Source organism: Lissotriton vulgaris, chromosome 3_1 (assembly GCF_964263255.1).
Source record: "Lissotriton vulgaris chromosome 3_1, aLisVul1.2, whole genome shotgun sequence".
NCBI classification, from domain to species: domain Eukaryota; kingdom Metazoa; phylum Chordata; class Amphibia; order Caudata; family Salamandridae; genus Lissotriton; species Lissotriton vulgaris.
The window spans coordinates 1,189,445,746-1,189,472,535 of NC_141689.1; the positions used below are offsets into that span (position 1 = coordinate 1,189,445,746).

Sequence of the window (26,790 nt, forward strand, 5' to 3'; positions counted from 1 at the left end):
TGAGGGACAGAAGCTTTCATGTATTATTTATTAATGAGTAGCTGAATTGTAGTGCGTTGGCTTAATAGATATGTTGAACAGGATTGTCCATGTGCAAAGGATACATGGAAACTGCAGATAAGATTGTAGCTGCAGACATGACAATATTTAATAATTACCAGCAAAAGAGTTGTGCTGAGTGGACAGGTTAATGCCGTTCATTCACACTGTCTGAAAGGCAATACGCTTGCCTGGATGTAAAGTTAGAACACACATGCAGAAAAATCAAGTGGGTTTTTCGGAGGAGAACCTGAATGCAATTTGTGAGAGAGCAAGCAGGAGACCTGGAAGGACTGTGAACTGTACCTGGAAAGAAGAGATGACATTGTGCGAGGCACCTAAAATTTAAGTTGTTGCTCTTTAAAAGAAAGACAAACAATAAGAATGAATGTTGCTTTCAGAAAATAAAATGAGAGAATTGTTTTCCTATCGTTCAATATGGAAAACATTTTCTCTGTGCTGGTTCATTTAAAATGAAATTGTATGTGTTATGATATGTTTATTGTCTTTTGATTTCCTGTGCATTGCTGATGTTTACCTTATTCATATTTTACCATTTTTAAGGACTCCTAATAAAGTATTAATTAAAAGCATGTTTTCCTCTGTTCCTGGTTTAAAAATAAACTAATTAAAATGTACCATATCGTGCAGTATTTCTAAAGATGTCAGAGGCTGATGTATAAACGACGATGTTAACATACAATGTATATTGATTATAATTAAGAGCCCATTTGCTGCTTCTTTTGGGGAATAATAATAATAGCGAAATTAGTAATAATAAAAATAATACACATTTGCACAGCGCACCTATATGCAACAGTGCGGGTGCCTTGGCGCCAATTGAGACAGCAAAGAGAAGACTAGAGGTAGAAAAAAGGAAAGGTTTTCAGAATTTACGAAACCGTCATGGATGTAGCTTCAGTGGAGTTGTATGGGATGGGACACCCCCCTAATAATTACTTAGTTGGTCTTGCCTGTGAGTGTCAGTCGAATCGGCTGTCTGCAGCATCACTGACACCAAGTGCCTGTTGTCACTGTCTGGGTAGAGACAGGTGAACCAACATATTAAAAGGGTGAGTCGAGCCAGGGTTTGGGTTTGGCTCTAAAAGCTTGTGCGCGTACACGAGTAGAGACATGAAAATAATTGCCATGTAAATATTATCAAGTCGCTTTCTGAAGAAGCATATTTTTTTAACAGGCAGATGTGTTTTACCTTAGTACTTCAGATTATATCAATGCTTTGAGAAGCGTATATAAAAAGTGATAGTTTAAAAAAATCAAATAAAATATATTCATTCCTCCATCCTTCTTCACAACAATGCCAGTATTGAAATCGGAGGAAAGTCACTTGTCAAGTGCACCACATATGTGGCGTAGATTATTGTAGACCAGGGTTCTCCAAAGTCGGTCCTGGATGGCCGGATCCATGCCAGAATTTTAGCATATCCACATTTAGATAAATGTAGTTATTTTAAAAACTGGCATGGATCCGACCCTCCAGGACAGACTTTGTAGATTCCTGCTCTAGAGAGAGGAAAGTTATATAGTCTGTTAAACGTAAGTGGTTTATGTACAGGGCACTTCCTGAACTGTCGCATATGAAGGTATTTTCATGTGTGATAATGGAGAAAAAGGAGACTCTGTAACTTAAGTATTTGCCTAGGATCACGCTGTTTATTCAAGCTGGGATTGACCCCAGATTTTCTTGTTTTACTTTATGCAAATCAGCTACTAGATGAGTAGTTTTTTCTTAAACATTTTACATCAAAGCTCACTGCTTAGTCATTAATTCTTGGAGCATGAGGTTAGAATGTGGGGGCAGGCAGATGCCACATGAAAGCTCAGCTCGTTTTGGGATTCAGGATCCAAGAGGAGCTCGAGATGAGATTTATTGCAGAGTAACATACGAATATGTGTGGTGCACAGGCTAGGTTGAAGCATGGACCTGATTGCGCCCCTGCCTGTTACTCACTCTTCATCAGAGTGCTGCTTGCATGGATTTATGTGGTTTGTGTCCTGCCAGGTCTGATATAAAAACTTAAAAAATGGGTCCCTGTCGTGTCTCAAATGCAGGTTTTTGTAGGTAAAAACAGTGTTTGAATTCCTAGCAACAACTGTAGAAAGCATTGAGGTAATCCATAACAGAGAAGCAGTCCCGGTTTACGTTACATTTTAACTTCATCATCCTAAAAGTATTTTATTTTCTCCATATGCTGTGTTTCTGGAGTTTGTTCATGCAACATCAGAGTATTTCATGTAAGCAGAGTCATTTCTAGGCATCTGGGTGAATTCCAGTTGTGGCTGAGTGTTCATGATGGGACATAAGTGAGAGCTCTGGGGAAGAGTCTGAAGGTAGTGTGAATTTCTCATAGTGCCTGTTACATGTGCCATACAGATATTCAGACTTCATGCAGTTGCAATCTGGGCTTCTAAAAGGCCTGCTGTCACTGCCCACCCTAAGCCTGGTCTACTGCTGTAGGTATGGGCTTATGCTAGCCTGCTCTCCTGAGCCTCTCTGGCCTACATTGCTCTGAGGAAGAGCTGGACTAGAATGCACAACATAGTCCAGTATATCCCTACATTTCCTGGCTTTAGTTTTCCAAATAACCGAAACATAATGGCCCTTAATCCAGTCCATTATTACTGTCTAGTGGTGTTTTAGCCCGCCTTATCCTTTTTAGTTAGATACACTTTGTTACTTGTTGGGAAAACTTAGCCTCACATCTCCCTAACATTATTAACTAAATTACGCCCCTGATAACTGTATATGATTGGTTACAAGATGTAGCAAAAACAGAGGCTGTTCCTGGTCCTAAGTGCCAGAAAGGATAAGGATCTGCCACCTGTTTTGACCTTACCAATCGTGTGTACTTTAAGCACATTTTGAGAAGAAAATCAAAGAGTCCTGACAGGATGATAGAGGGAAAGCTACTATCTGATGTAATAGATCAATATTTTTCAAGTTGGGAGCCAATGTAGAGCAGCAAACCTGTTAGAAATATGGGAGTTCATGGCAGTTGAAGAAGAAGCCTGGCAGCTGAGTTTTGAACTAGCTGAAAGCAATAAATAATGTATTTATTTAGGTAAAAAATTAATAGAATTAGCATAATCTAACCCAGAGATGACAATTGAGGTAAACTTAGACCTGAAGTCTATATTTAGACCTGAAGAATAACTTTTGATCTAAAGTCTAACTTTTGGCCTGAAGTCTAAACTTAGACCTAAAGTCTAAAGTTAGACTTCAGGTCTAAAGTTAGACTTTAAGACTAGACTTGGACTTTAGGTCTAAACTAGACTTTAGGTCTAAACTTAAACTTCACGTCTAAAATTTGATTTAAGATCTAAAGTTAGACTTTGGGTTTAAACTTAGACTTTAGTGAATCGGGCTTGGGTGTACAACGTTCTTCTTTGTGAACAGGTAAAAAGTAAAGACATAAGAATGGAGAAGCCCGTGTCAAAGGCTGCCAGCAGGTTGAGGATGACTGGTGCTGCCATGCCTACCTGGTTCACTACAAGTCTTAATCAATCAATCAATCAATCAATCAATCAATCACAGCATTTGTAGAGCGCACTACTTACCCGCGAGGGTCTCAAGGTGCTGGGAAAGAAAAAAGGGAAATAAAAAGGGGGGGGGGTGCAGCTACTCTTTGAACTGCCAGGTCTTGAGTAGCGTCCTGAAGGTCAGCATGTCTTGGGTCTGTCGTAGGCTGAGTGGAAGGGTGTTCCAGGTCTTGGCGGCGAGGTCGGAGAAGGATCTGCTGCCTGCGGTGGTTCTTCGGATGTGGCGGACGGTGGAAAGGGAGAGGTCAGCGGAGCGGAGCTGGCGGTTGGAGACGTAGAAGAAGAGCCGTATGTTGAGGTAGGCTGGGCCGGTCTTGTGGAGTTCCTTGTGTGCGTGGATGAGGAGTTTAAAAGAGATTCTCCCGTCGATGGGGAGCCAGGGCAGGTTTCTCAGGTGGCGGGTGATGGGGCTGTGGCGTGGTACGTCAAGGATCAGGCGTGCCGAGGAGTTTTGAATGTGTTGCAGTCGTTTGATGAGCTTGGCCGTGGCTCCTGCATAGAGGGCGTTTCCATAGTCGAGTCTGGGTGACTGCTCTTCTTGTATCTGTCAGGATCCACCTGTAGATCTTGCTGAGCATGCGTAGGGTGTTGAAGCAGGAGAAGGAGACTGCGTTGACTTGCTTGGCTATGGAGAGCGTTGAGTCGAGTATGACTCCCAGGTTGCGTGCGTGGTCGGTGGGTGTCGGGGCTGCCCTCAGTGTCGTAGGCCACCAGGAGTCATCCCAGGCTGAAGGGTTAGAGCCGAGGATGAGGACCTCCGTCTTGTCCGTGTTCAGCTTTAGTTGCTGCTCTTCATCCAATCGGCGACGGCCTTCATTCCTTCATGGAGTTGGATTTGGCGGTGAGGGTGTCCTTGGTGAAGGAGAGGATCAGTTGAGTGTCGTCGGCATAGGAGAATATGTTGAGGTCGTGCTGTCAGGCGATGCGTGCGAGCGGGGCCATGTTGATGTTGAACAGTGTCCAGCAGGGTCTTGATGTCGTCGGTGGTGGCGATTGGGCAGTCTTGGTGCTGTGGTTGCTGCGGAACCCTGACTGGGATCGGTCCAGGATGCTGTTTTCTTCGAGGTATCGGGTTAGCTGCCTGTTGACGATCTTCTCGATGACCTTGGCTGGGAAAGGAAGCAGGGAGATGGGCCAGAAGATATTGAGGTCTTTCGGGTCTGCCTTGGGTTGTTTGAGCAGGGCGTTGATCTCGGCGTGTTTCCAGCTCTCTGGGAAGGTCACGGTCTCGAAGGAGAGGTTGATGATGTTGTGCAGGTGGGGTGCATTTGAACTGCTGGCTTTGTTGAAGATGTGGTGCGAAAAAGGGTCTGACGGGGAGCCGGAGTGGATTGTGCTCATTGTCTTGATGGTTTCATCGATGTTAACGTTGGCCCAGGCTGGCAAGGGGTCGTGGTCTATGGTGTGTGGCGAGTCTGGTGTGTCGGTGTCTGTTGGGGCTGTCTGAGAGTAGAAGCTGTCATGGATGTCGGTGATCTTGCGGTGGAAGAAGGTGGCGAGGGAGTCACACAGGGCTTGCGACTGCAGGATGTTGTTGGTTTTGGAGCTGGGGTTGAAGAGTTCATTCATGATGTTAAAGAGCTCCTTGCTGTTGTGTGCGTTGTTGTTGAGGCGGTCTTTGAAGGAGATCCTCTTGGCGGCCCTGAGGAGGAGGTGATGGTGGTTGCGGATGACGTCTTTGTGGGCTGCGTGGCTGTCCGTTGTCTTTTCACTGTGCCATTTCATCTCTAGTTTCCGGCAGGTACGCTTCGATGCTAGGAGTTCCGGGAGGAACCAGCTGACTCTCCTGCTGGTGTCTCCGTAGGTGGGGTTTTTCAGCGGAGCGAGGGTGTTGGCGCAGTCGTCAATCCATCTTCTGAGGTTGCGGGCAGCGTCGTCGGTGTTGGAGAGGTCGGTGGGTGGGCTGAGAGCGAGGTTTCCCTGTAGTTGGTCTTCAGTGACTTTGCTTCAGCAGCGGCGTTGGAGTGGTTGGGTGTGGTGGTGTGTGGTAGGTGTCTGGAAGGTGAAGTGGATGCAGTGGTGGTCGGTCCAGGGGAGTTTGGTGGTGTGGCTGAAGGAGACTTGGGAGTTGGAGGAGAAGACAGGGGCGAGCATGTGGCCTGCGGAATGGGTTGGTGTTGTGACGAGCTGTCTCAGTCCGAGGTTGGTGAGATTGTGGATCAGGGTGGTCTAGTTGCTATCGTTGTTGTTCTCCAGGTGAAAGTTCAGGTCTCCGAGGAAGATGTAGTCGGTGGAGGTTAGGGCGTGCGAGCTGATGAAGTCGGCGATGAAGTCGCTGAACTGGGGTCGGGGTCCGGGGGCTCTGTAGATGAGGGTGCCTCTTAGGGTGGTGTTGGGGTCCGTGTGGATCTGGAAGTGCATGTGTTTGGCATTGCTGAGATTGTCGTCGGTGCTGGTCGAGACGAGGACGAGGAGGCAGTGGGGGACAGAGGCAAGAGCACTAACCAGCAGCAGCAGGACAGCACCGGCGGAGCTGTGTGGTGGGAGAGCAACCTACCTGGCAAGGTCAAGGTCTTAGGTCGTCAGCAACTGACAGCAGAGCTGACTCAGTGCTTAGCATGGTTCACAAACCTGATTGAGTAGAATGAAGTCAAGCACTGGCGACTAGTAATGGTGGAATTTGCTCATTGATATGAATTTCTAGTATTTTTGAAGGTAGGACATGGAAACAGACTTCAGGGCCACAGATTAACATTTGGACACAAGAGGTGACTAAACGGCTGGTGCTGAAGGTAGGGCACTGCACAGAGAGGAATTAAAGGGCCTGCGCCGACATCCGATTGCAGGTCTATGGAAGTATGCCAGCTATATCTGGGAGTATCCGAGCCACACTAATAGCTCCGATGAAGACAGGGAAACTCCCACGAATTGACTCACTGGGGCTGCTAGAAATAAATTGAGATAGACTTCGGAGGGGTTGAGAAACACCTGTGACCACCGTTATGCACCCCTCCCCTTGGGTCCCCTCTCCCCCTCTGGTACCTCTCACTCCCTCCCTATGAGAGACACATTACAATACCATGCGGCTAGACTAGGTGTGCCCACTTTTCAGGCCCACCTGGAAATATAATACAGCGCCCCCCACTCACACACACCCTTTGCCCCCCTTTGGATGCTCCCAACCTGAGTTACTTTTCGTTTTAACGGTTTGCGTACTGTTTTTACCTGAAGTCTAACATTAGATCTAAAGTCTATCTTTAGATCTAAAGTTTATCTTTAGACCTGTAGTCACTTCAGGTCTAAAGTTAGACTTCAGGTCTAAACTTAGACTTCAGGACTAACATTAGACTTTAATTCTAAAGTTAGACTTTAGGTCTAAAGTTAGACTTCAGGTCTAAGTTTACCTTTGTAAATCTGGGCCTCAATGTTCAGGATCTTTTTAAGGTATTCTCTCACTTCATTCCAAAAAGATTTATTGTAAGAGGTATCCATTAGCAAACCTGTACCCATTCAATATCTTCAGTCTCCTGTTACAGAGAGGCAGGTCCTACATTTATCATTATCCTTAATACGTAGTTTATGGAGTTGAAGAGGTCCAGGATGCTTAATTGGCTGACCAGAATCTGAAGTAAGTAAGTGGGGGAGATATTTTGGATGAAGTGAGGGCCAGTCGTATATTCACACATGAAATGTTAAGGTGGGTATTGAGGAAAAATGGGTCAAGAGGTCCTCCCACTTTATTTGTGGTATGAGAGTAATTGGTGCTGCCTTGGGTGTAAAAGGGGAAAGCCTCACTCAGGTAGAGGTGACATTTTAGAGAGTGAGACTTTGAGTTTTGAAAATTGATATAGCCCATTGTTTTTCTAGGTTGTTGTTTCGTTTAGATAGGAGAGAAGGGAAATGGGGATACTTTAGACCCAATGTCTTATATTATCATTATCCGTTTTGTAGCTCAGGCCTTCCAGAAGTATGTTTTCCCTTTTAGATTTATTTATTGGTTATGCCCAAATGAAGAGAATGTTTAATTTTGTTTTGAAGCTTATTATCCAGTATGCACAAGGGTGAAATAGCTGTGTCATTTATTGGTGTGGAGTGTTTTGTTTTAGTATGTGTAATATGATGGTTGATTTTAAGCTCATGGGATGGAGTCTTGCTCAATCTCAAGACACGGAGCAGGACTGCGGTTGTAACTTACCAGCCACTCCAGGCCCTGTTTCACCAGAAAAGCAATTTGTGATTGAAGAGGGAGGCTGGGTTGAGCCGCCGTAGATGCTTGTGTAGCAATAGTTTGGTTAAAGAAATGATGGTGGTTTTTGAGTGCTATATGAAACCCAAAATAAGCGCATCTATGTTTTTAAAGAAGTCTCCAGACAATTGGATTGAGGACATGTTTATGAAGAAGTTGACAAGCTGGTAAATAAATTTTTTAACTGGTTAAATCCTTTCCCGCTGGCTTGGGCGATTAATTTAGGGAACGATTGGTCCAGAAGGTACTTTATCAATTGTAGTGTAACCTTTTCATTATGTCATATGAATTTGTTTAGATTAGATTCAAACCAAATACGGAGGTATTTCATCATGGGCTCTATCCCTTCTCAGGAAAGCAAAGACACAGATTGTTTATTGGCAGGACTTTTGTTCTATCCTTGTTTACGCAATATCCCAGGACTTCAGTATATTTTGTCTACTGTCTCTAGAATTAGAGGAATAGTCCTCCCTACATCCTCAATAAATTACAAATATGAGACTGCCATCTGTGTATTCCGCTGTCTTATAACAGCCCAAATTAAAGGGAACACTCATAATGTTTGAATTTTCTCTAATAGAGATTACAAGAGGTTTTTCTAATAGATATTACAAGAGGTTCTGTAAATGGCAAAAACAACAGATGGGGAAAGGGGTCACTCCTGTTGTCCTTGTAGCACAAAGCTGTTGAAGAGAAAGCCATTAATGCTGACTGTGGCTGAGAGAATTTTGTATGGTGTCAGGATTGTACAGGAAAAAGCCTCTCCCAATGAGAAGCTCTCTGGTATAGCATGCAGAAAAACCCAGGAAACCTTGTCAAAAGATTTTCACCATGATGGTGAGTGTTGGGGGCGTTCAGTTGTTTGCCTTTCTCAATAGCATTGTTAAACAACCCAGTATCATTGGAGGAAAGAATTTCTGGCATGAAACACGTTTTGGTGAGGCGGTCAACATAGTGAACAGGGGTGGCCAAAGCGATGTCCCGTTGTGAGGCCTCATGAAGCCAGGTTTCACTAATGAACACAACATCTACATTAGGATCTGATATATTGTCAGTGGCCTGATGTTTGCGGCATGCAAGGGATTGAGCATTCACCAGATCACACGAGAGAAACAGAGTGAGGGAAGAGTTGAAAACTGATTAGTTAGAAAATAGGAAGAAGAAACAGTCTTCATGGCAACTGCTGAGGCTAATCAAGTCCTCAGTTGAGTATTGCAGTGGAGAAGAAGAACCAGCGTTGCCAGCTGTGGGCCCAGCTGGTGTGTGGAGACGGGTTATCCTTAGACATCCCCAAAGGCAAGCCCCTCTGGCTATTAGAAAAGATGATTTGCCTTTATTTTGAATTCATGAATCATTGTGTATTATAAGCTTTTAAAATGTATGGAGGTTTGGAAGTGTTAAAATAGACACTCACAGTGCTGTCAGACCAACCAATCTAGTAGGTAATTCATTGAGCTCAATATAGAGGCGGTTGATTAGTGTGCGGCTACTCAGTGGCAATTTGATGATCACGGACAACGGCAAACTCCATATTTATTACTCACTTTAGTTATTCAATAGGAGGATATGGCTCCTTAATTTGCATTGAATTATTCCAACTTATCAAATGTAACCTATTTAGATCAAAAATATAACATATACATTTTCTTCTTTTTACAATCATATTATTTCTATTGATAAGAATTTCGAGCTCCAATCCACCTGCAACTGTACAGATCTCATGTGATGCTACGCCTCTGTGCTTTTCCTTTTGACTTTTCAAGTCATCTTCTGTCCAGTTTCTTAGAGCCCAGTTGAGGAGGATGCCTCATTATTTGAACCTTCCACTGCTCGCTTAGTTCTTGTCCCAGTAGTTTCAATTACTATTTAGGTTTAACTTGTATGGTGAGCAGCTCCAGTACTGGCAAACCCTATGGATTTGCTTTCCCTGAATAGACTCCTAATAAGTTGAACAGCTGATCCAGGGTGTTGTCAGGGCAAACAAAGTACCGTTGCTACGCGCGGGAAAGACAAAAAAACATCAGCAGGAACTGGATGGGTGAAAATAATCCCACATAGTCTTGGTGCAAAAATGTCGCCCTGGTTATGAGGTGCTGTTTCATCTTCTTTGCTGTTTCTTGGTTCCTAGTTTGTACTGCTACCTTAGTTTTTTTGTGTGATTTGAATGAAACGTATTTGAATAACTGAATGAATGAATGAATGAATGAATGAAACATGTGTTAAGCACAGCTGTCACTCCAAGGAGCATCCTGGCGCTATGCTAGAAAACTGCTACAGATCCAGAAATGAATGCAGATGTCACTAAATTAGCGAATGACAAGAGTCTGAGGCTGAAAATAACCACTTTTTTAAATTTAGTTTTAAAGTTTGCTTCAGAATCTATAAAGCACACGCTGTGATGAGGAAGATTATATATGTTAGACCCTAGAACATTTATGTTGCAAAATTGCATTTTCATAATGTAATAGCAAAAACGTCTGAATGCAAAACGACTGTATTGATGCTATAGGTATATTGTCTTTGGTTTCAAGGTATTTTAAGTCAGTGACTTTTCCAAGTGTCATTATAGACTAGTTTTGAGATGTTTGCATAACGGGTGGTTCTGACTCCAAGCTACCTTAAGGTAAACTATAATTAAAAAAATATTGTTTCCAAATATTAAAGTATTCTGTACACAGAAAACATGAATAGGTTTCAAGCTGTGAATTCGAGAAACCGTATACTCTAAAAAACGTATAACTTCAGAAGAAATATGTTACCCGCATTCTTATTTTCGTGACTACTAATTACTAGCTTTAATTGATTATCAGTTTAAACCATTTTTGTTTTCTATTTTCTATAGATTAGCAGCACTTATCCTGTTGGTCATGCAAGAGGAGGAGAGTTCTTTTTGGTGCCTTGTAGATATTGTTGAAAATATAATGCCAATGGAGTACTACAGCAAAACCTTAGCTGCATCCCAGGTAAGGCTGGAATGTCCTACATTCAATCAATCAATCAGGGATTTGTAAAGCGTGCTAATAACCCGTGAGGGTCTCAAGGCGCTGGAGTGGGGGGGGGTGGGGGGGGGGGGGGGGGTTGCGGCACTGGATCAGTCCAAGAGCCAGGTGTTGAGGGTCAAGTTTGCGCTATATAAAATTGCAACAAAAAATAAATAATGTGTACATTGGAATTGTATGATTAACCCCTTCCATGCTCGTCATGAGCCACAGTTGCCGTGTGCTCATGACGAGCTGAGCTCGTCATAACATCTCCAACGCTCGCACGCGGGGCGAATTCCCCTGCTGTGCTGAGCGTTTCAAAGAAACAGGTGTGGCCATCATGAGCACACGGCCACCATGGCGCATGATGAGCTGAGCTCGTCACGAGCACTGGAGCGCTGTGCGCGCCCCCAGCACAGTGGGGGAATTACCCCCACGGTCAAGGGGTTAAGCTGTCAGCCGGGGGTATGGAGCACTATGTATCATGTTGTTTCTTTCTTCCGCTTACAATTCCCCGATTGCTTGCAATCTCGGAAAGCCATCTCTCACTATCCTCCTAAAATCCTGCATCAAAAACTGACATTGACTTACTCTCGCTTGATTCCTCGCCTTCCTTTCTTTAGAGTGACTCTCTTCTTACCTTCCATCCATGTCTTCTATTCCTACGTGTAGCCTCCTCTCAGTCTCATGTCTGTCTGCCTTAAACCTTATTGTTGTTCTGAAATTGGCTGACACCTCATTTCATCGATCACAACCTCTCCTCTTTAAAACCCTATCCCTGTAAACCAACATCACCTAATCTCCACCAGCCTATTCATCTCACCAACCTCTCACCTGAAACCACACAGCCCCCGCTAATGATGACACCTAACTGCTATTAATATAATATATCACAAAGTAACTGGATAAATGCATGTAATTTTCTGGAGTGCACATGTCTAATCACAATAGTCACTAGATTAACCTCTAACTTTGGGTTCCGGAGTAGCGTGCCAGTCATCGTAAAGCACCTCAACACCTTGTCTGGGGTAGTAAGATCTTTTTTTGATCTAATTTCAATAACAATGTTATAAGTAATTTATCAGAAACTCAGATTTCATGGTGGAATCCTGATTCTAAACATCAACTTCCATATTCCCTACACCATACACTATAATGGCATTTCTTTAAGTGAGACCCCATTTAGCTGATGCACATCAGTGGCCGGTGCTTTAACTCTTCCAAACAATGCAAATCCTAAAAAATGATAAAAATCACAGGAAGGGGTGTCCCGCCTTGTACTATCCTTCACTTTAAAGGAAATGGACCAACTGAGATTCAAACTTTGCCAGATAGAATGTATGCTTTCATAATAAAGGGCACCAAAAACAAGGTAATGGATGGAATTCTTGAATTAATCTTCAACAATAGAAACAGTCGAGCCCCAACTGCCAGGCTATATTCTCCCTGAACCCGAATATTAGCAACACAGGACCGGTTTCACTGTTATTAGGGCTCATCAGCCAGGTATAGCTTTGTTCCAGTGGCACAGTGAACACGGGACACCTGTTTGGGTAAACCCGTAACATGTAGGGCATCAGAAAGAGCGTGAAGGTGATGGAATGATTGTTTAAATTAATCTCAGCCCTGGCAATCGCACTGGGCCATATCCCAATACATCGTTTTTGCTGACCATGGCACCTCAGTTTGGATCCAGCCACATGCAAGTTACTCTTGGTTTGCTCCAATGGGAACAGTCCAGCCGGACTGCCAGGCCAGGTCCTCATGAACCAGATCACAGGCAACTTGTCCGTCATTGCAATGTAGTGAATCTTTAGTGCAATGTACGAGTCTTCATTTAAATAGTAAATCATGCATTTATAAACTTGTAATCATTGACATTTGCATATTATGAAATATGCAAATACACATCCATTCCTTACAATTAAATATACATAAGTAATGCATATATTTCCTAACAAGCCATGCCCTCTTTAAGTTATGTAAATTTGCAACTCATCAAGTTTAACTCAGGGATTGCATATGAATTCGCAGAAAATTATTTTCTTACAGCTTGTAGTGGCCTCCTGACTCCATGAGCACAAAACAGGGGCAAATCAGTAGTTTTGATCAGTACATTTACAATACAGTGGGATGCTAAATACTTCTATTGTGAAACTCGGCTGACACCCCGACGGGCCCTCTAAAAATAAATAAGAATATTCAGTTAGTACTGGATTTGTGGTTATGCGGCAACATATTACACAATTTCGTGGATGACCTAGTAAGTCTATTAAAGTGTTTGGTATTGGTAGAAAGAGCATCTTGGACTCAGTGGACTAAATAAGTCTTATGTTCTGAGTTTAATTTTAAGCGTACTGACAGCACCGGTTGTCTCATCAACAAGAGATATCACTGGAAGTTTGTTTAATAATCTAATCCACATAAAAATATACAATGTTGCTATGGAAATATTAGCTCACACAAGCTAGGCGACCTTGCATTTGAATGCCAGAGAATACTTCATGCTTTATCTTTATGATAAAACTAATTTGTTAAAACAAAGGTCAAAGAACAAATAAACTAACAAAAAAGATGACAAATTCACTTAGGACCCTATTTCGAATCTGGACTCTGGACGCTGGTTAACATTCGATAATACTACACAAAACCTCTAGCAATTCATAAGAATATAGGACTTGTAAGTTCGTAAAGAAGCTATTTAAAAATAAAACATCAAGAAGTAAATCACTAGAATTAAAAAAAACAAAAAAAACAATTTATTGTTGTTAGTCTTAATTCTGTTCTGCCTCGTCTCTAAACTGTTAGCAAGTAGCCGAGACTGATCATTCATTGCATACTGTGGGGCAGACAGCAAGGTACAGAAAAATGGAAACAGTATATGGTGGCAGGTAAGGCTGAAGGGAGGTGAGAAAAAATAATCAGGTGCAGAATAAGGGGTCCCTATTAGTTTAGTAAAAACACAACAAATGTGTTGGATCTCAAAGAAGTAGGCATGTTAAAGGTAGACAAAACATAAGACAGGAGGGAACGTGAGCATTACGGGAGGTATTTTTATATACTGCCTCTATACTAAAAAAGGGGTTTAAAAAAGCAGGAAGTTGGCGGGAGGGAGGGGGAAAAGTAGGGTAGATGAGAAGGAGAAGCTGAGTTGAAACAGTGGAAGGATGAGTGAATATAAAGTGAATATAGAGCAAACTGCAACAAAAGAAATAGGGAATGAGGTTGAGGGGGTTACAAGAGAGAATTGAGTAAAATTTAAAATTGGAAAAAGGGGACAGGCAGCTGGAGAACAGAGTAAGACAAATAAATTATCTCAATGAAAACCCTTTCAAGATAAATGGCTGTCACCAAGTTAGATTTAAAAGCTTGGTAAATGACATCTCTCTTGGAAATTTCAAGAATGCAGGTTTGGAGAAATTACGTGATCGAGTTGGTTTTACTCTAAGATCAAATGCGATATAATCAGAATTTTGACAACCAATAAGATGCCCAGTTTAGGTATATACCCTAAATTCTTTAAATCTCCTATTTAGCAATTTTTTTTTAAACTGTGTTGAAAAATGAGCTAGTCTACCATCATATTCTTCATTTTTTCTAAAAGTAAACGTCACAATGCCCCTTTTGAAGGTTTGGTTAGCTTTTCAGCTAGTAAATCTGGAATATGCACTGTAAAATGCAACCATCAACCCCACATTTTCAAACAGAATCTGAGTTGAGAACGCTCTCTAGTTATCTACCAAACTTACTGTGGGATTTCCGGCTTAGTCGATTGATGCAATCTGAGTGCTCCACCACATTCAAAATTCACCAGGTGCCAGTGGCCAGCAGAGAGAGGCACATGATTCCAGGTTATTCCATTTGTTTTTGAGCTGGGGGGATTTGGTGTCTCTAGATGTGTGTGTGCTGGCTGAAGAAGGTGGGATGGTCCGGCACACCTGTATCACCAAGGCACACCTATATCACCATGCTTTATTTATTGTATGTAAAAAGGACATTTATAAATCACTTTTACTGTTTTCTCCAGGTGGATCAGCGAGTGTTCAAGGACTTTCTGGCTGAGAAGCTTCCTAAACTAACAGCTCACTTTGAACAGCACAAGATTGACCTCTCTCTGATCACCTTTAACTGGTTTCTAGTCGTCTTCGTGGACAGCTTGGTCAGTGACATTCTCCTCAGGGTCTGGGATGCCTTTCTTTATGAAGGGACGAAGGTAGGTCACTGTAGATGAAGGTTTGTTTATGAATGGGAAAATAGCACAAGAATAACAAGGAACACCTTCTCATCTGATGCTTTTTGAAGTCGGATAATGTACAGTGTGCCCTTTTGATTGGATAGTCTATTATTTGTTCTTCATTAACCTGTAAAAACTGTATCTATCGCAGGTATGTCTTACTGGCGCATTACTCTGTATTGAGTAATCAGAGTGTGTGCTTTACCACAGGTACCTTTGGTGATTTACATAAAGTTGTGTGCTTCTGCAAAAAGCTTTTTGTTCCAGTGTTTAAAATATTTTATTAAAGTGTTTAATAAAACTATACAGAAAATAACAGTACCAAAGAAATATCAATCACTGTATAGAACTGGAATAAATACTATACTCAAATCTAATTTATCGGCAACCAATATCAAAAACCAATATCTGATACACCAAATCAGTAAAACTAAATCAAGCTATAACCACAAATGTAAATATAAGAAGAATATTAGTCAAAAGTTAACAAGAACTGAGAGACGAAGGGACTTTAAACATATATTTATAGTATAGTGAGAATACCCACTGTTATAGTTAGGACCTCATTTCCATAGGAAAAGTATTTTTTGTTTTCCTAATAACTGTGCTACCATTTTGGTGAATCTTCACAAAAGCTTAAAACATTTTTTTTCATCCAGTCTCAGTCCTAAGAAAAATGTAAGGAAAAGACATAAGGTGTCAGGCTAGGGACCCTCTGACCTCCTAGGCCTGGTGGTGGGATCTCAGAGAGACTGCGCCTGGGGCCAGAAATGTTTTATTTTTATTTTACAGCAAATGCACAGAAGATCCTATAACTTATGGTGGATCCAATAACTCATATAACTGCCCCCCTATTGCTAATGCTACAACTATTACTCTCCCTTTCTCCATGTACTAGTTATACCCTTGCATATTATATAACTTATAGCATGTGTAATCATAGCAGTCAGACTTATGACATCTGAAATGACATAATTTCTCAGAACACAGTGCATGGTAGAGTGTCGAGTTATAGTTAATGTAGTGTGGCGATTGATGCAACAAGAATGTGTGCGGAGGTGCATGTCGTATAGTAAATTGAATGTGGTGCTTAAATTATAAATTTAAGATAGAACTATAACTTTATATTTTCTCCAGTTTTTATAGGTTAAGTTGGGTTTCTATATAAAGAATAGATAAAGTTTCCTTAACTATAACTTAGATTTAAATCATGAATATATATTTTCATACATTTAGTGACTATAAACTATAAAACATTAGGAATATAGTCCTCAAGACGCCCCAAAACTGTTGACAGCATGGTATGGCTTTATGAGGTTTTAATTTACGAGCCCCATGTCTTGAAAAACTAATCCATGCCCACCAAGTATGTCCAGAAGCAAAGTTGCATCTTTCCAATGAGAAGTAATAGATTTTATCACAGTTACCTTTAGGGAATTACATACATTTGGTGTGCTTCTCCAAAAAGCAGTTGGTTCTGCTCGAGCAGGTATTTATATGCAAAATGGAAAGGAAAGAGGTAGTGAACTGGGAGCTTGAGTAAACGGTGAAAAGTATTGACGGTAAAGACTTGTCAGATCTTCTGGAGCCTAGTTTGCCTTCTCTAATCTGTGATGTGGAAGAGGCCACAACTAGATTTAATGCCTGGGTCATTGATGCTTGTGATAAGCTTGCCCCAAAGAAATCCGTATACCCTAGAAGGGCCCACCCTTCCGCCCCATGGTATACTCCAAAATTAAAAATTCAGAAAGGTATTTGCAAGCATTTCGAGCGGGACTGGAGGAAGGAGTATTAGGTGGAGGATAAAATTAAGTATAAAGAGAGCCAAAGAACTATGTAAAATTGTTTGTAAATTGGCACACCCACAAGTAACACGAGTGGCAGAGAGTCAGGACTTATGCTACAAGATCGCTAGTTTCTTCCTGGACAAAGTGGAGGAAATATTTTCAACTTTTAATAGAGCCAATAACAGCTCTCCACTCAAGCCCTGCGTTGATAATAAGACTGTTCCTCAAACTCAGAACTCCCTGATAGAATTTCCCCTTTTAACCGATACTGATACTGTTAAACACCTCTTAAAAATGAAGTCAGGATCCCCCTACGACCTGTGTCCGGTCAATACAGCTAAATTGGCTCAGTGGATTTTCGCGGCAGCCCTTACCCCTCTTTTTAATTCAATAATTGAGGCAAGTAGGATCCCCATTAGTTGGAAAACAGCGTCATTGATTCCTCTCCTAAAAAAAACCTAATCTCGATCCTAAAGATGTCCATTATTTTAGACCGATTTCTCGCCTTCCCTTTCCCGCTAAAATGCTTGAAAAATGGATTAACAGTCATTTGAGTACTTACCTTCAAGATGCTGAAAGACTTGATTGTACCCAATATGGCTTTCATGAGGGCCATAGCACGGAAACTGCCCTCCTGAAATCCACTAATGAGAATAGGAAAACTTTGGATCGGGGGGCAGAGCGGCGATCATTATGTTGGACCTCTCCGCAGCGTTTGACACGGTCCATCATGGTATTTTGATGGACCGATTGTCAGCCTGCGGAGTAGAGTAGGAGGCCTGGAGGGTCTTAAATTCCTTTCTCTACAATCGTCAGCAAATAGTGGCATTAAGTGATATTTTTTCGCCCCCTTTCTGCCTGCCATGTGGGGTACCACAGGGGTCATCGTTAAGTCCTACATTATTTAATGTCTACGTATCGTCTTTGGCTCCATTGATTAGATCTTTTGGTTTCCATCTTACCTCCTACGCAGACGATATGCAGATAGTGGTATCACTTCTTCCAGAATCAGAAAGGAATACAAGCCACAGGCTACACGACTGTATGGAGGCAGTCGGTAAATGGATGGCCAGTAACTGCCTAAAATTAAATTCAGGCAAGACTGAAGTCATCCTGTTTGGGAATGACCTCAACCTGTGGACCCCTTTGAATACTGGCCTGATTTTTTGGGTTTATTCTCAGCACCTTCCAAGCAAGTGAAAAATGTGCGTGTACTTAGATGATAAATTGGACATGAAAAGGCAAGTTAACGCCATTGTATCATCGACTATGTTCACTCTCAGGACCACCAAGAAAATTCTTCCTTTTCTGCCTAAGGAGAGTCGGCAGACGGTGGTTACTCCATTGATTATGTCACGTCTGGACTACTGTAACAGCCTCTATTTAAACATGCAAGAGAGCCTGATGCACAGACTCCAGATGTTGCAGAACACCGCTGCTAGGCTGTTATCTGGCATACCAAAATTGGCCCCGATTTCTAATAAAATTCGTAGACTTCATTGGTTGCCAGTGAGGCAGCGAGTGCAATTTAAATCCCTTTGTCTAGTTTATAGTCGCTTCACAATCAAGGACCATGCTACCTGCGGGAACAATTTCAATGGTACACCCCTACTAGACTGCTACGTTCATCGGCTCAAAAACTGGTCAAAGTTCCACCCGTAAAAAGAGCACGCTGGGGTGGGAAAAGTTTTATGGTAGGTTCTGCAAAGGATTGAAACTAGCTTCCTTTGCATCTGAGGAACAGCACAGATTTGCTGTTATTCAGGAAAATGCTTAAAACCTGGTTATTTTAGTCTCTTCCTCAGTTTTTTCTGCATCAGGATAGCAGTTAGCGGCAGGACACCCAAGGGTAACAGTTGCGCTTAATAAAATATTTAACATAGCACATAGCATAACAAGAATACAGTTATGCACCTGGCACCGCATGCAAACAGTGTTTTGGCTAAGCATACTTCCATAGGCAAGGCAGATGTATCCAATATCACAACATATGGCCCAACAGTTCGGGGCAGATGTATCAAGATTCCATTTTGCGAATCCTAAATAGCGTTTTTTTGCGAATCGCTATTTAGAATTCGCAAAATGGAATGTATGTAAAAAAATCGCTATTTTTTAGCGATTCCTTAATATTCTTTATTTGCGAATTCGCATTTTGCGAATTCGCAAATAAGGAATACTTTCCCATGCATTCCTATGGGCCAGGAGGCCCATAGGTATGACTGTGAAGTAATTCTCAAATTGCAAATTCGCAATTTGCTAATCGCAATTTGAGAATTATTTCAAGGGTGCAGGGGTGTCTCAAAGACACCCTGCTGCACCCCTGAAATGTACATGTGTGTGCATATGGCGCACATACATGCCCTATGGGCATGTGTGTGCGTCACATGCCACCTTAACAAATGACAAATTGCGCTTTTTGAAAAGGATTCGCAAATTACCATCAACAACAAGTTGGTGGTAATTTGCGATTTCTTAATCAAAATTTGCAAATTGAAATTGCTTCATACATAGCATTTAAGGAATCTCAAAAATTGCGATTCCTTAAATTCTATGGCAAAATAAGGAATCCCAATTTTTTGCCATTCCTTAAATTGTGATTTTTTTAATACATTCCAAAACATGCAAAAAGGCCGTTTGCGATTCGCAAATGCCAAAATTCAGCGAATTTCGGCCTTTGCGAGTCGCAAAAGGCTTGATACATCTGCCCCATAGTGTTCTCATGCATGCAGAATTTGTCAGCAAATTAGCTCTGTGGATTAAATGTTCGCATCTGCAACCTGAAGTACAGTTCAAATTTAATCATGCCAAAGCTAACCAAATAATCACCAATATCTTATTTTGCTTTTTATAGGAGTATTTCTAAAAGGCAAACTACCTTCAAGAAGCAGTGGAGCACTGCATATACTTTAAAGAGGATAGTTCAACACTAATAAAGTAAGGAGTCTTGTAGTCAGTATGCAAATACCCTACAGGCATGTTGAGTGCATAGCAGAAGGGAAGGTGGGAAAAGAATTGAGGATTTAAGTGGATGGATTAAGGAGGGGCGGGCTTTCACAAGAGCTCAGATTTGCAAATGTTAGAACCATTGGGATAGGATTTCTGTTAACTCTTTATGGAAGCACTATTGTGATTTTGGTGGGGATACTGTTCTATAGTCTTTAGTTTAGGCTTAAACCCCTTATCACCAGTGATGTGTTTGTGGTCTACAGATTAGCTTCTGATAATGTAGTTGGTCTGGGAGATGGTCAGGTTCTCAGCTGGATATGTTGGTTGTTTTTTTACCTTTCAAAACTTAATAACTGTGCCGCTGGTCTTGAATATAATACACAGTTACTTTAGTAGCCAGAGTGAAGATAAAAATAGTCATAATATGACTGAAATCATATTGACCTTGGTTGAGGAATGCTTCCATGTAGAAGACTACCTTCAAAGATGACGGGTATGTCTAGGGTACTCCATGAGTAAAGCACTTCTTCTATAAGGATGGTATAGAGCCAAAGACAGTTTGGTTTCAGGAATTAGGGTTTTGTGTTGCTAAAAAGTGTGAAAGATACCGGTCAGCTTGTGTTTTCATTGTAGTGAGAGTTTTAAGAGTGTTGACTGTTTGTGCTAAAGCTGAGATATTTGGTGCACGAGGTTAGTTGAGGAGAGACCATGTTCCTTAGGTATTTTGGGTTAGGAAACATTTTCTGTTAATGGATTTAAGCTTTAAGTGTTCAGTTGTAATCAATGACCTTAGGTCAAAGCACACAGTCCAGCATGTGTATACAGCCCTTCTTGGAGGGTCAGCGAAGAGGACCTCCACAGAAGACTGGCTATGGTGTGGTCCAGAGCGGACCCTTCCGGAAGATTTTCCGTGTTGCTTAGAAAAGAGGTAAAGCATTACGTGGCTTTACAAAATGTGCAGATGTGCATATGGAGTAGTCAAGAGATGAAGGAGCAACAGTGGGCACAATTGTTAACAATACAAAGGGCATCATCTGCAATGTGGATTGTAGTTGTCTTTGTTTTGCAGCAAGGCTCACATATATAGAGATAAAATTGAATCAGTGTCTTCAGAAGAAAGGGTGGAGGCCATTTTAGGTTTGGCAGCCATCAAGTAGTGCTAAGATGAGCTAAAGGGGCCTCTAGGAGAATTTTAGTATGGAAGGGCATTATCATAGAGATTACTTTGCTTATACTCTTTTGGGAAGGAAGCCCCCCACCCCTAATCTCTCTAGCCAGCCTACAGAGGGCGTTCATAATGCAGAGATTGCCCTGCCTGATACTAGGCGGTACTAGTGGCCTCACACTTAACAGTCATAAACTAAGTATATGCACCCCTTCAATAGCCATCCTTGAATATAAACTGAGAAGCAGTGGGATAGGGAGGATATTTTAGTGCTGTATATGAAGGAAAGGAAGGAGTATAGTATCTCCTGGCAGCAACGGCAACTCTAATTCAAGAATGAAGACTGTCCACAGATTAATTGAAATATGATGCAATAACCAGTGAAAAGATCCCCTTGTGGTGAAGTGTTCTTATACCTGATCTTGGGAAGTTGACAGGCTTCACAGTATGGGATAGAAACAGATTTTCAACACTAGAAGATCACTGGCGGGGGTGGTGTGGGCCTAATGGCCTTTGCACAATTACAGAGAAAGTTGAATTTGCAGATGCATAGAGATATTGGAACATAGGATTTAGGCATGCTTTGTATCAGTGCTTCAAACTCACTGCCAATATACCCAGAGACTCTCCCTCACAGTTTAGACTCTTTGTTACTCTTTTTAGGATTAAAATCACCTCCCAACCACACAGAACATTATAGAGTAACACCCCGGTGATGCAGACCGGGATTAAGTTTATATTTACGCTAGAAAGATAGAGATACAATTTGGTTTTCGTCTGGTGCAAAGCAGGATATAACATAGGATTTATTATTCATGCTTGTTTGCATAAATTAGGGAGGGTGCAGGACAAGACAAGCTTTAATGGAGTGATGGGTAAATATGTTCCTATGGAAGGAAGGCTCATAATAGTCCGGATTTAGGGAGATGGTTGCCAAAATACCTTAACATATTTCAGAGCATGTGGGGTACAGTGGCAAGCGGGACATTGTAAGGCTTTGGGGAAGCCATGAAAAAAAATTTCACCTGGTGCAGCATTATGCAATGTGCATAAGGCCAGAGGCTGACTTAACAAATCCTAATGATTTGGGATCCCTGAATTCATTATTTTGGGATGAGCTGACAATAAATAGTAGGGTCTAGCATATATTTTCTGACACTTAAAGATATAATGATAGCTATGTTTTAAACCAAGCCAGGTACTTTCACCAAAGAATTACTGGTGAAACTCTAAATTTGCTATCTAGCGAGCAAATGCTTTGGCCACTGCAAAAATAAACGAATACTATTTAACCAGCAGCTCAGAAATGGAATGTAGTTTATCGTCTATTGAGCAATATAGGTTTTTTGTAGAAATGTTAATCCATCCAATTGTATCCTCTCTCAGCACTCAAAGGCCTGACTATAGGTCAACCCATACCTAAAACTGAGGAATTAAATGCCTCAGTTGGAACATTTGTACACTTGTTGTATTTAACGTTGGGGAGACGAGTTGGCCTAATGGCTAGGGCGGTCGACCTCAAATCTAGGGAACTGCGTTCGAGTCTAGGCACTGATGCTGAACATCCTGTGATTCTGAGCAAATCACTTAACCTCCCCGTGCCTAACAAAAATGAATGTGTCCCCATGTATTGCATCTGGTGCTATGTAAAGCGCTCTGATACCCGATTCGGGTAAAGTTCGCGCTTTATAAAACTCTGTAAAAAAAATAAAAGAAAACGTTAACAGCAACATGTGGAAAAAGAGCAATGCATTACCTTCCAACAAGCTGTGTATGACGTGCAAGTTTGTCACACCAGGGATCTGGAACTATTTTCACTTAAAGAACTTGGGGATCTGGTGTACAAAGTTACTGATCGCACAAAGGGTCACAAATTTGCTACCCTTTTTTTTGTAACCTGTATCTAATTTTGCAAACCGGCCTATGTAATTAATACGTCAGTTTGCAAAATATGGAATTTTATAGGGCGCAGAATGACCGGTCTAATGAATATTAATTAGGGAGGTCGCAATTTGCAAACCCGCGCAATTGGCTTTAATCACAGGGATGGTGGCTTGCAAGGAACAGCAGACCACCTTTCCTGTGATTGTATTTCAAAGTGCAATGTCTGATTATGTAGCAGGTTGTTGGCACTCCTTATAAAACATACCCAAGCCCACCACATATGGTATAAGATGTTATTACAATGTTTCCAGTTACAAGGATTGTTTAAATGCCCATTGCAAGCAAAATATCAATAAGGAAACAATCCCAAGATGATAGTGAGTTTGTGTTACAGAGCCAGACACTGCATGAATACCTAGAGAGATTATGGTATGTGATAAAGGAATCTGTATGTTGAATGTGTTTGATATCGTAGCTTGAATAGATAAGCAGAAAGGGTTAATGTGTGTGCAGTAAAACAGCAAATGTTCTATATCACCTGTGGAGTGTTGCCAAAGCCAACAAGCAGCTCACAATGAAAGACCACACTTTTTAACCGTTCGGAATCCATAATGTTCTTAATGTTGTCCAAAGTTTGCATTGTAAGATGAGAGATAAAACTATTATGAAGTAGCATAGATTTCCAAATTATGGGCCATTGTGATGGTAATATGGGGTCAATGTTACATTTAATGCATGATGCATCCCATGTTTTTTAGATGCCATCTGTTAAAGATGGAGAACATTTTTAAAGTATTTTTTAGATTATGGAGACTTTATAGTTTTTGGTTATTGAGACAGTCTGCTTCATTTGGGTTTTTAAAACCTCTTAGAGCCACTTTAAGAAACAGGAAGTCATAGAATTCACTTGGTTGGAGAGCGAATTTAGATGATAGTATGGCAAAAGATAGTGATTCATCCGGGGATATAATGTCTTTAACATATAGTAAGGCAAGAGAGGCTTATTTTTCCCAGAGGGGCTAGGATTGAGTTGTATGGATGGATTGTTCCATAGCGAGGCTAGCTCTGAGCCTCTGATTTGGTGAGGAAGCATTTAATAAATATTTTGACAACAGCGATGGAGTCTTTAAGTATTTAGTAAGAATGAGGTACCTTCATTTGTTTTGTTGTTAGGATATTTATAGGTGAGAAAGGGGATGTTGTGTCCAACTCTATGTCCACCCAGGTGAGGCAATGAGGAACTGATGGGTTTAACAACAAAACGGTTGGCCTAACTAAGAAAGCGGTTTGATAGAACATGAAATTAGGGAGGTTAATACCACCCTTTTGTTTATTTGATTCTAATTTGCGAAGGGAAATTCTTGCCTTTTTCTCTCACCAAATAAAATCTGATATTTGAGCGTTCAGAGATGGAAAGAACGAGCTGGAGAAGTGCGGTGGCAGCACATTGAGATAGAAGTTGATGTGAGGGGCAATTAACATTTTAACAGTTTCAGCCCTACCCCACCATGTAATGAACTTCAGAGGCTACTCCTCACATAACTTTGTGATTTTTGCGAGGAGGGAGGTTTTGTATGAATTATTATTATTATTATTATTATTTTTAAATAAAAGGAAAACATTGGGATCATGGGGATTCTGTGTTGCAATATCTGGATCTCCTCCTGGGGCTTCACAAAGGCCTCCACGATATAGGTTCCAAGCCCCCCAAACCTTCCCCCACTTCCGGGGGCAGCCCCTGGCAACATAGAAAGCACGTTCTCTCATCATACACCAATTGAGGTCCTCCTCCCATTTATGCACCTGAGGCGGTTGGCGGGTGCCCCACAACTGGGCAATATTCCGCTTGGCCACCATGCATGCCAACGTCACCCATTGCTTCTTGTAATCATTGAGATCTGTTGGCTCCCATACATTCAAGAGGCACCTACGGACTTCCATGCGTACTTCCAACCCCAGCACAGCTCTCAACTCCTCGTGAACCTTCTCCCAGTAAGTTTGTACGAAGGTGCAATGCCAAAGAATATGCATCAATGTACCCACTTCTCCACATTCTCTCCAGCATGCTGCGCTAGATGCTCTACTCATTCGCACGAGCCGTGGCCCGGTAACATAAACTCTGTGGAGCACTTTCAGTTGGACCAGGCGAAGCCTCATCTGAACAGCGACTACCTTGGGGGAGGATAGCGCCTCTGTCCAGTCCTTGTCATCCATTTTAAGACCATCCGCACACCATTGCGATCTAAGCCTAACCAATGGGTCTTCTGCATTGTTAATTAATTTTCGATATATCAGGGAGATAGTCTTGTCTGGGATATGACCATCAAGGAACAGGTCCTCCAGAGGAGACGCCTCGGGGAGTTCCGTGCCCTCAGGAATATGAGCTAACAACGAGTGCATCACCAGTAAATATCGAAAGTATTCGTTCTGGTGGAGACTGTATTGGTTTGCAAGTGAGTCAAACATATGTATCGAATATTTCCCCCACACATCCTTAATCTGAGGTCCCATTTATCAAACCCTTTGGATTTCCATAAGCTACCCAGTTTTTCGGAATTAAGCAATCGAGTGGCCAATGTAAGTCTGCCCTCCCAGCCCAAGCTTTTGGTGGCAATGTGCCATACTCGTACGGAGTGTGCCGTTGGGCCCGTAAGGGGGAACCTTCCCGGTCTAGAATACAACGCTCTATCTATCCTGCCACCCGGGGCTGACCTCTATCCATAGCATAGCCTGGATCTCCGGGGACTCCATACACAACGTGGTTCAAAGCAGCCAAATGTGATGCCCAATAATACCTCCACAAGTAAGGCAGCCCTATACCACCGTCAAACCAGGAGCGCGTTAATTTGTTAAAAGCTATACGAGCCCCACCATCCCACAAGAGGCACCGCTGAAGGGCCTCTATCTCTCTGAAATAAGCCGCTGGTACGGGGTCCATTGCATTCTGTGAGGCATATAAAAAACGTGGCAGTGCCATCATTTTAAACAGGGTTTCTCTGCCAGCAAAGACAGTGGGAGAGTCCGCCAGCGCTCCACATCCCCCCGGCACCGAGTCAAAGGAGATAAAAGATTATTATCATAGCGCCGTTTTGGATCGAGCGAGACATAAATTCCCAAGTATTTAAAACCGTCTTTCTCTATACGGATGGCGCATGTATGTGGGCTCTCCGAGGGATCTCCAGCAAGAACATAAAGTATCTCCCGAATATAGTAAGCACATCTAAAAAATATCGGAAGGAGGTCTTAGGTTTAGTAAGATAGAGCAGAACATCATCTGCATAAAACGATATTTTGTCTTACCATTCCGGCGTCCAGCGCAATCCGCGTATAGTGATGTCCCAGCAAACCCACGCCGCTAACGGTTCCATTGCCAAAGCAAAGAGCAGCGGCGACAGGGGGCACCCTTGCCTGGTACCTCTTCCGAGGGAGAAGTCTCGGGATTTGCAGTTGTTAACCACTACCCTCGCCAGCGGCTTAGTATACAGTAAGGGCATCAAGTTAACAAACTCTTCACCAAAGCCTAGCTTGGTGAAAACTGCGAACAAATACGGCCATTCCACTCTATTGAATGCCATAGTGGCATCCAAGGACACCAGAACTGTTGGTTCCCCTAGCTTAGAAGCCCCTCCAAGTACTCCATGCAGCCGACGCAGATTCAACGCTGTGCTGCGCCGCGGCATAAAACCGGATTGATCCGGATGGATCAAGGTTGTCATAACCTTCAGTAATCTGGTGGCAAGGAGCTTGGCCAGGACCTTGGGCTCTACATTGAGGAGCGATATGGGCCTGTCAGAGGAGCAACATGTCTTAGGTTTAGCTTGTTTATGAATAACAGCTATATTGGCCACTCTCTGATCATATGGGAGCTCTCCTTTCTCTCGACTCTCGAGAAACATGGCGCGGAGATACGGTGCTACTCTATTGGCATTCAACTTATACAGCTCGATAGGTATTCCGTTCGGACCGGAGGCCTTGCCAGAGTTAACTTGCCGTATAGCCTGAGCGAC

At 42.2% G+C, this 26,790-nt stretch overlaps 1 protein-coding gene across 1 annotated transcript in view; it reads left to right on the plus strand.

Annotated features, from left to right (window-relative positions):
- The window catches only part of TBC1D2 (TBC1 domain family member 2), a 516,269-nt gene that overhangs the window by 452,930 nt on the left and 36,549 nt on the right, over positions 1-26,790 (plus strand). Inside the window, exons 11-12 of the mRNA XM_086961651.1 lie at positions 10,629-10,749; positions 14,795-14,980. Coding sequence (XP_086817777.1) covers positions 10,629-10,749; positions 14,795-14,980 — 307 coding nt within the window. The remainder of the gene's footprint in view (positions 1-10,628; positions 10,750-14,794; positions 14,981-26,790) is intronic.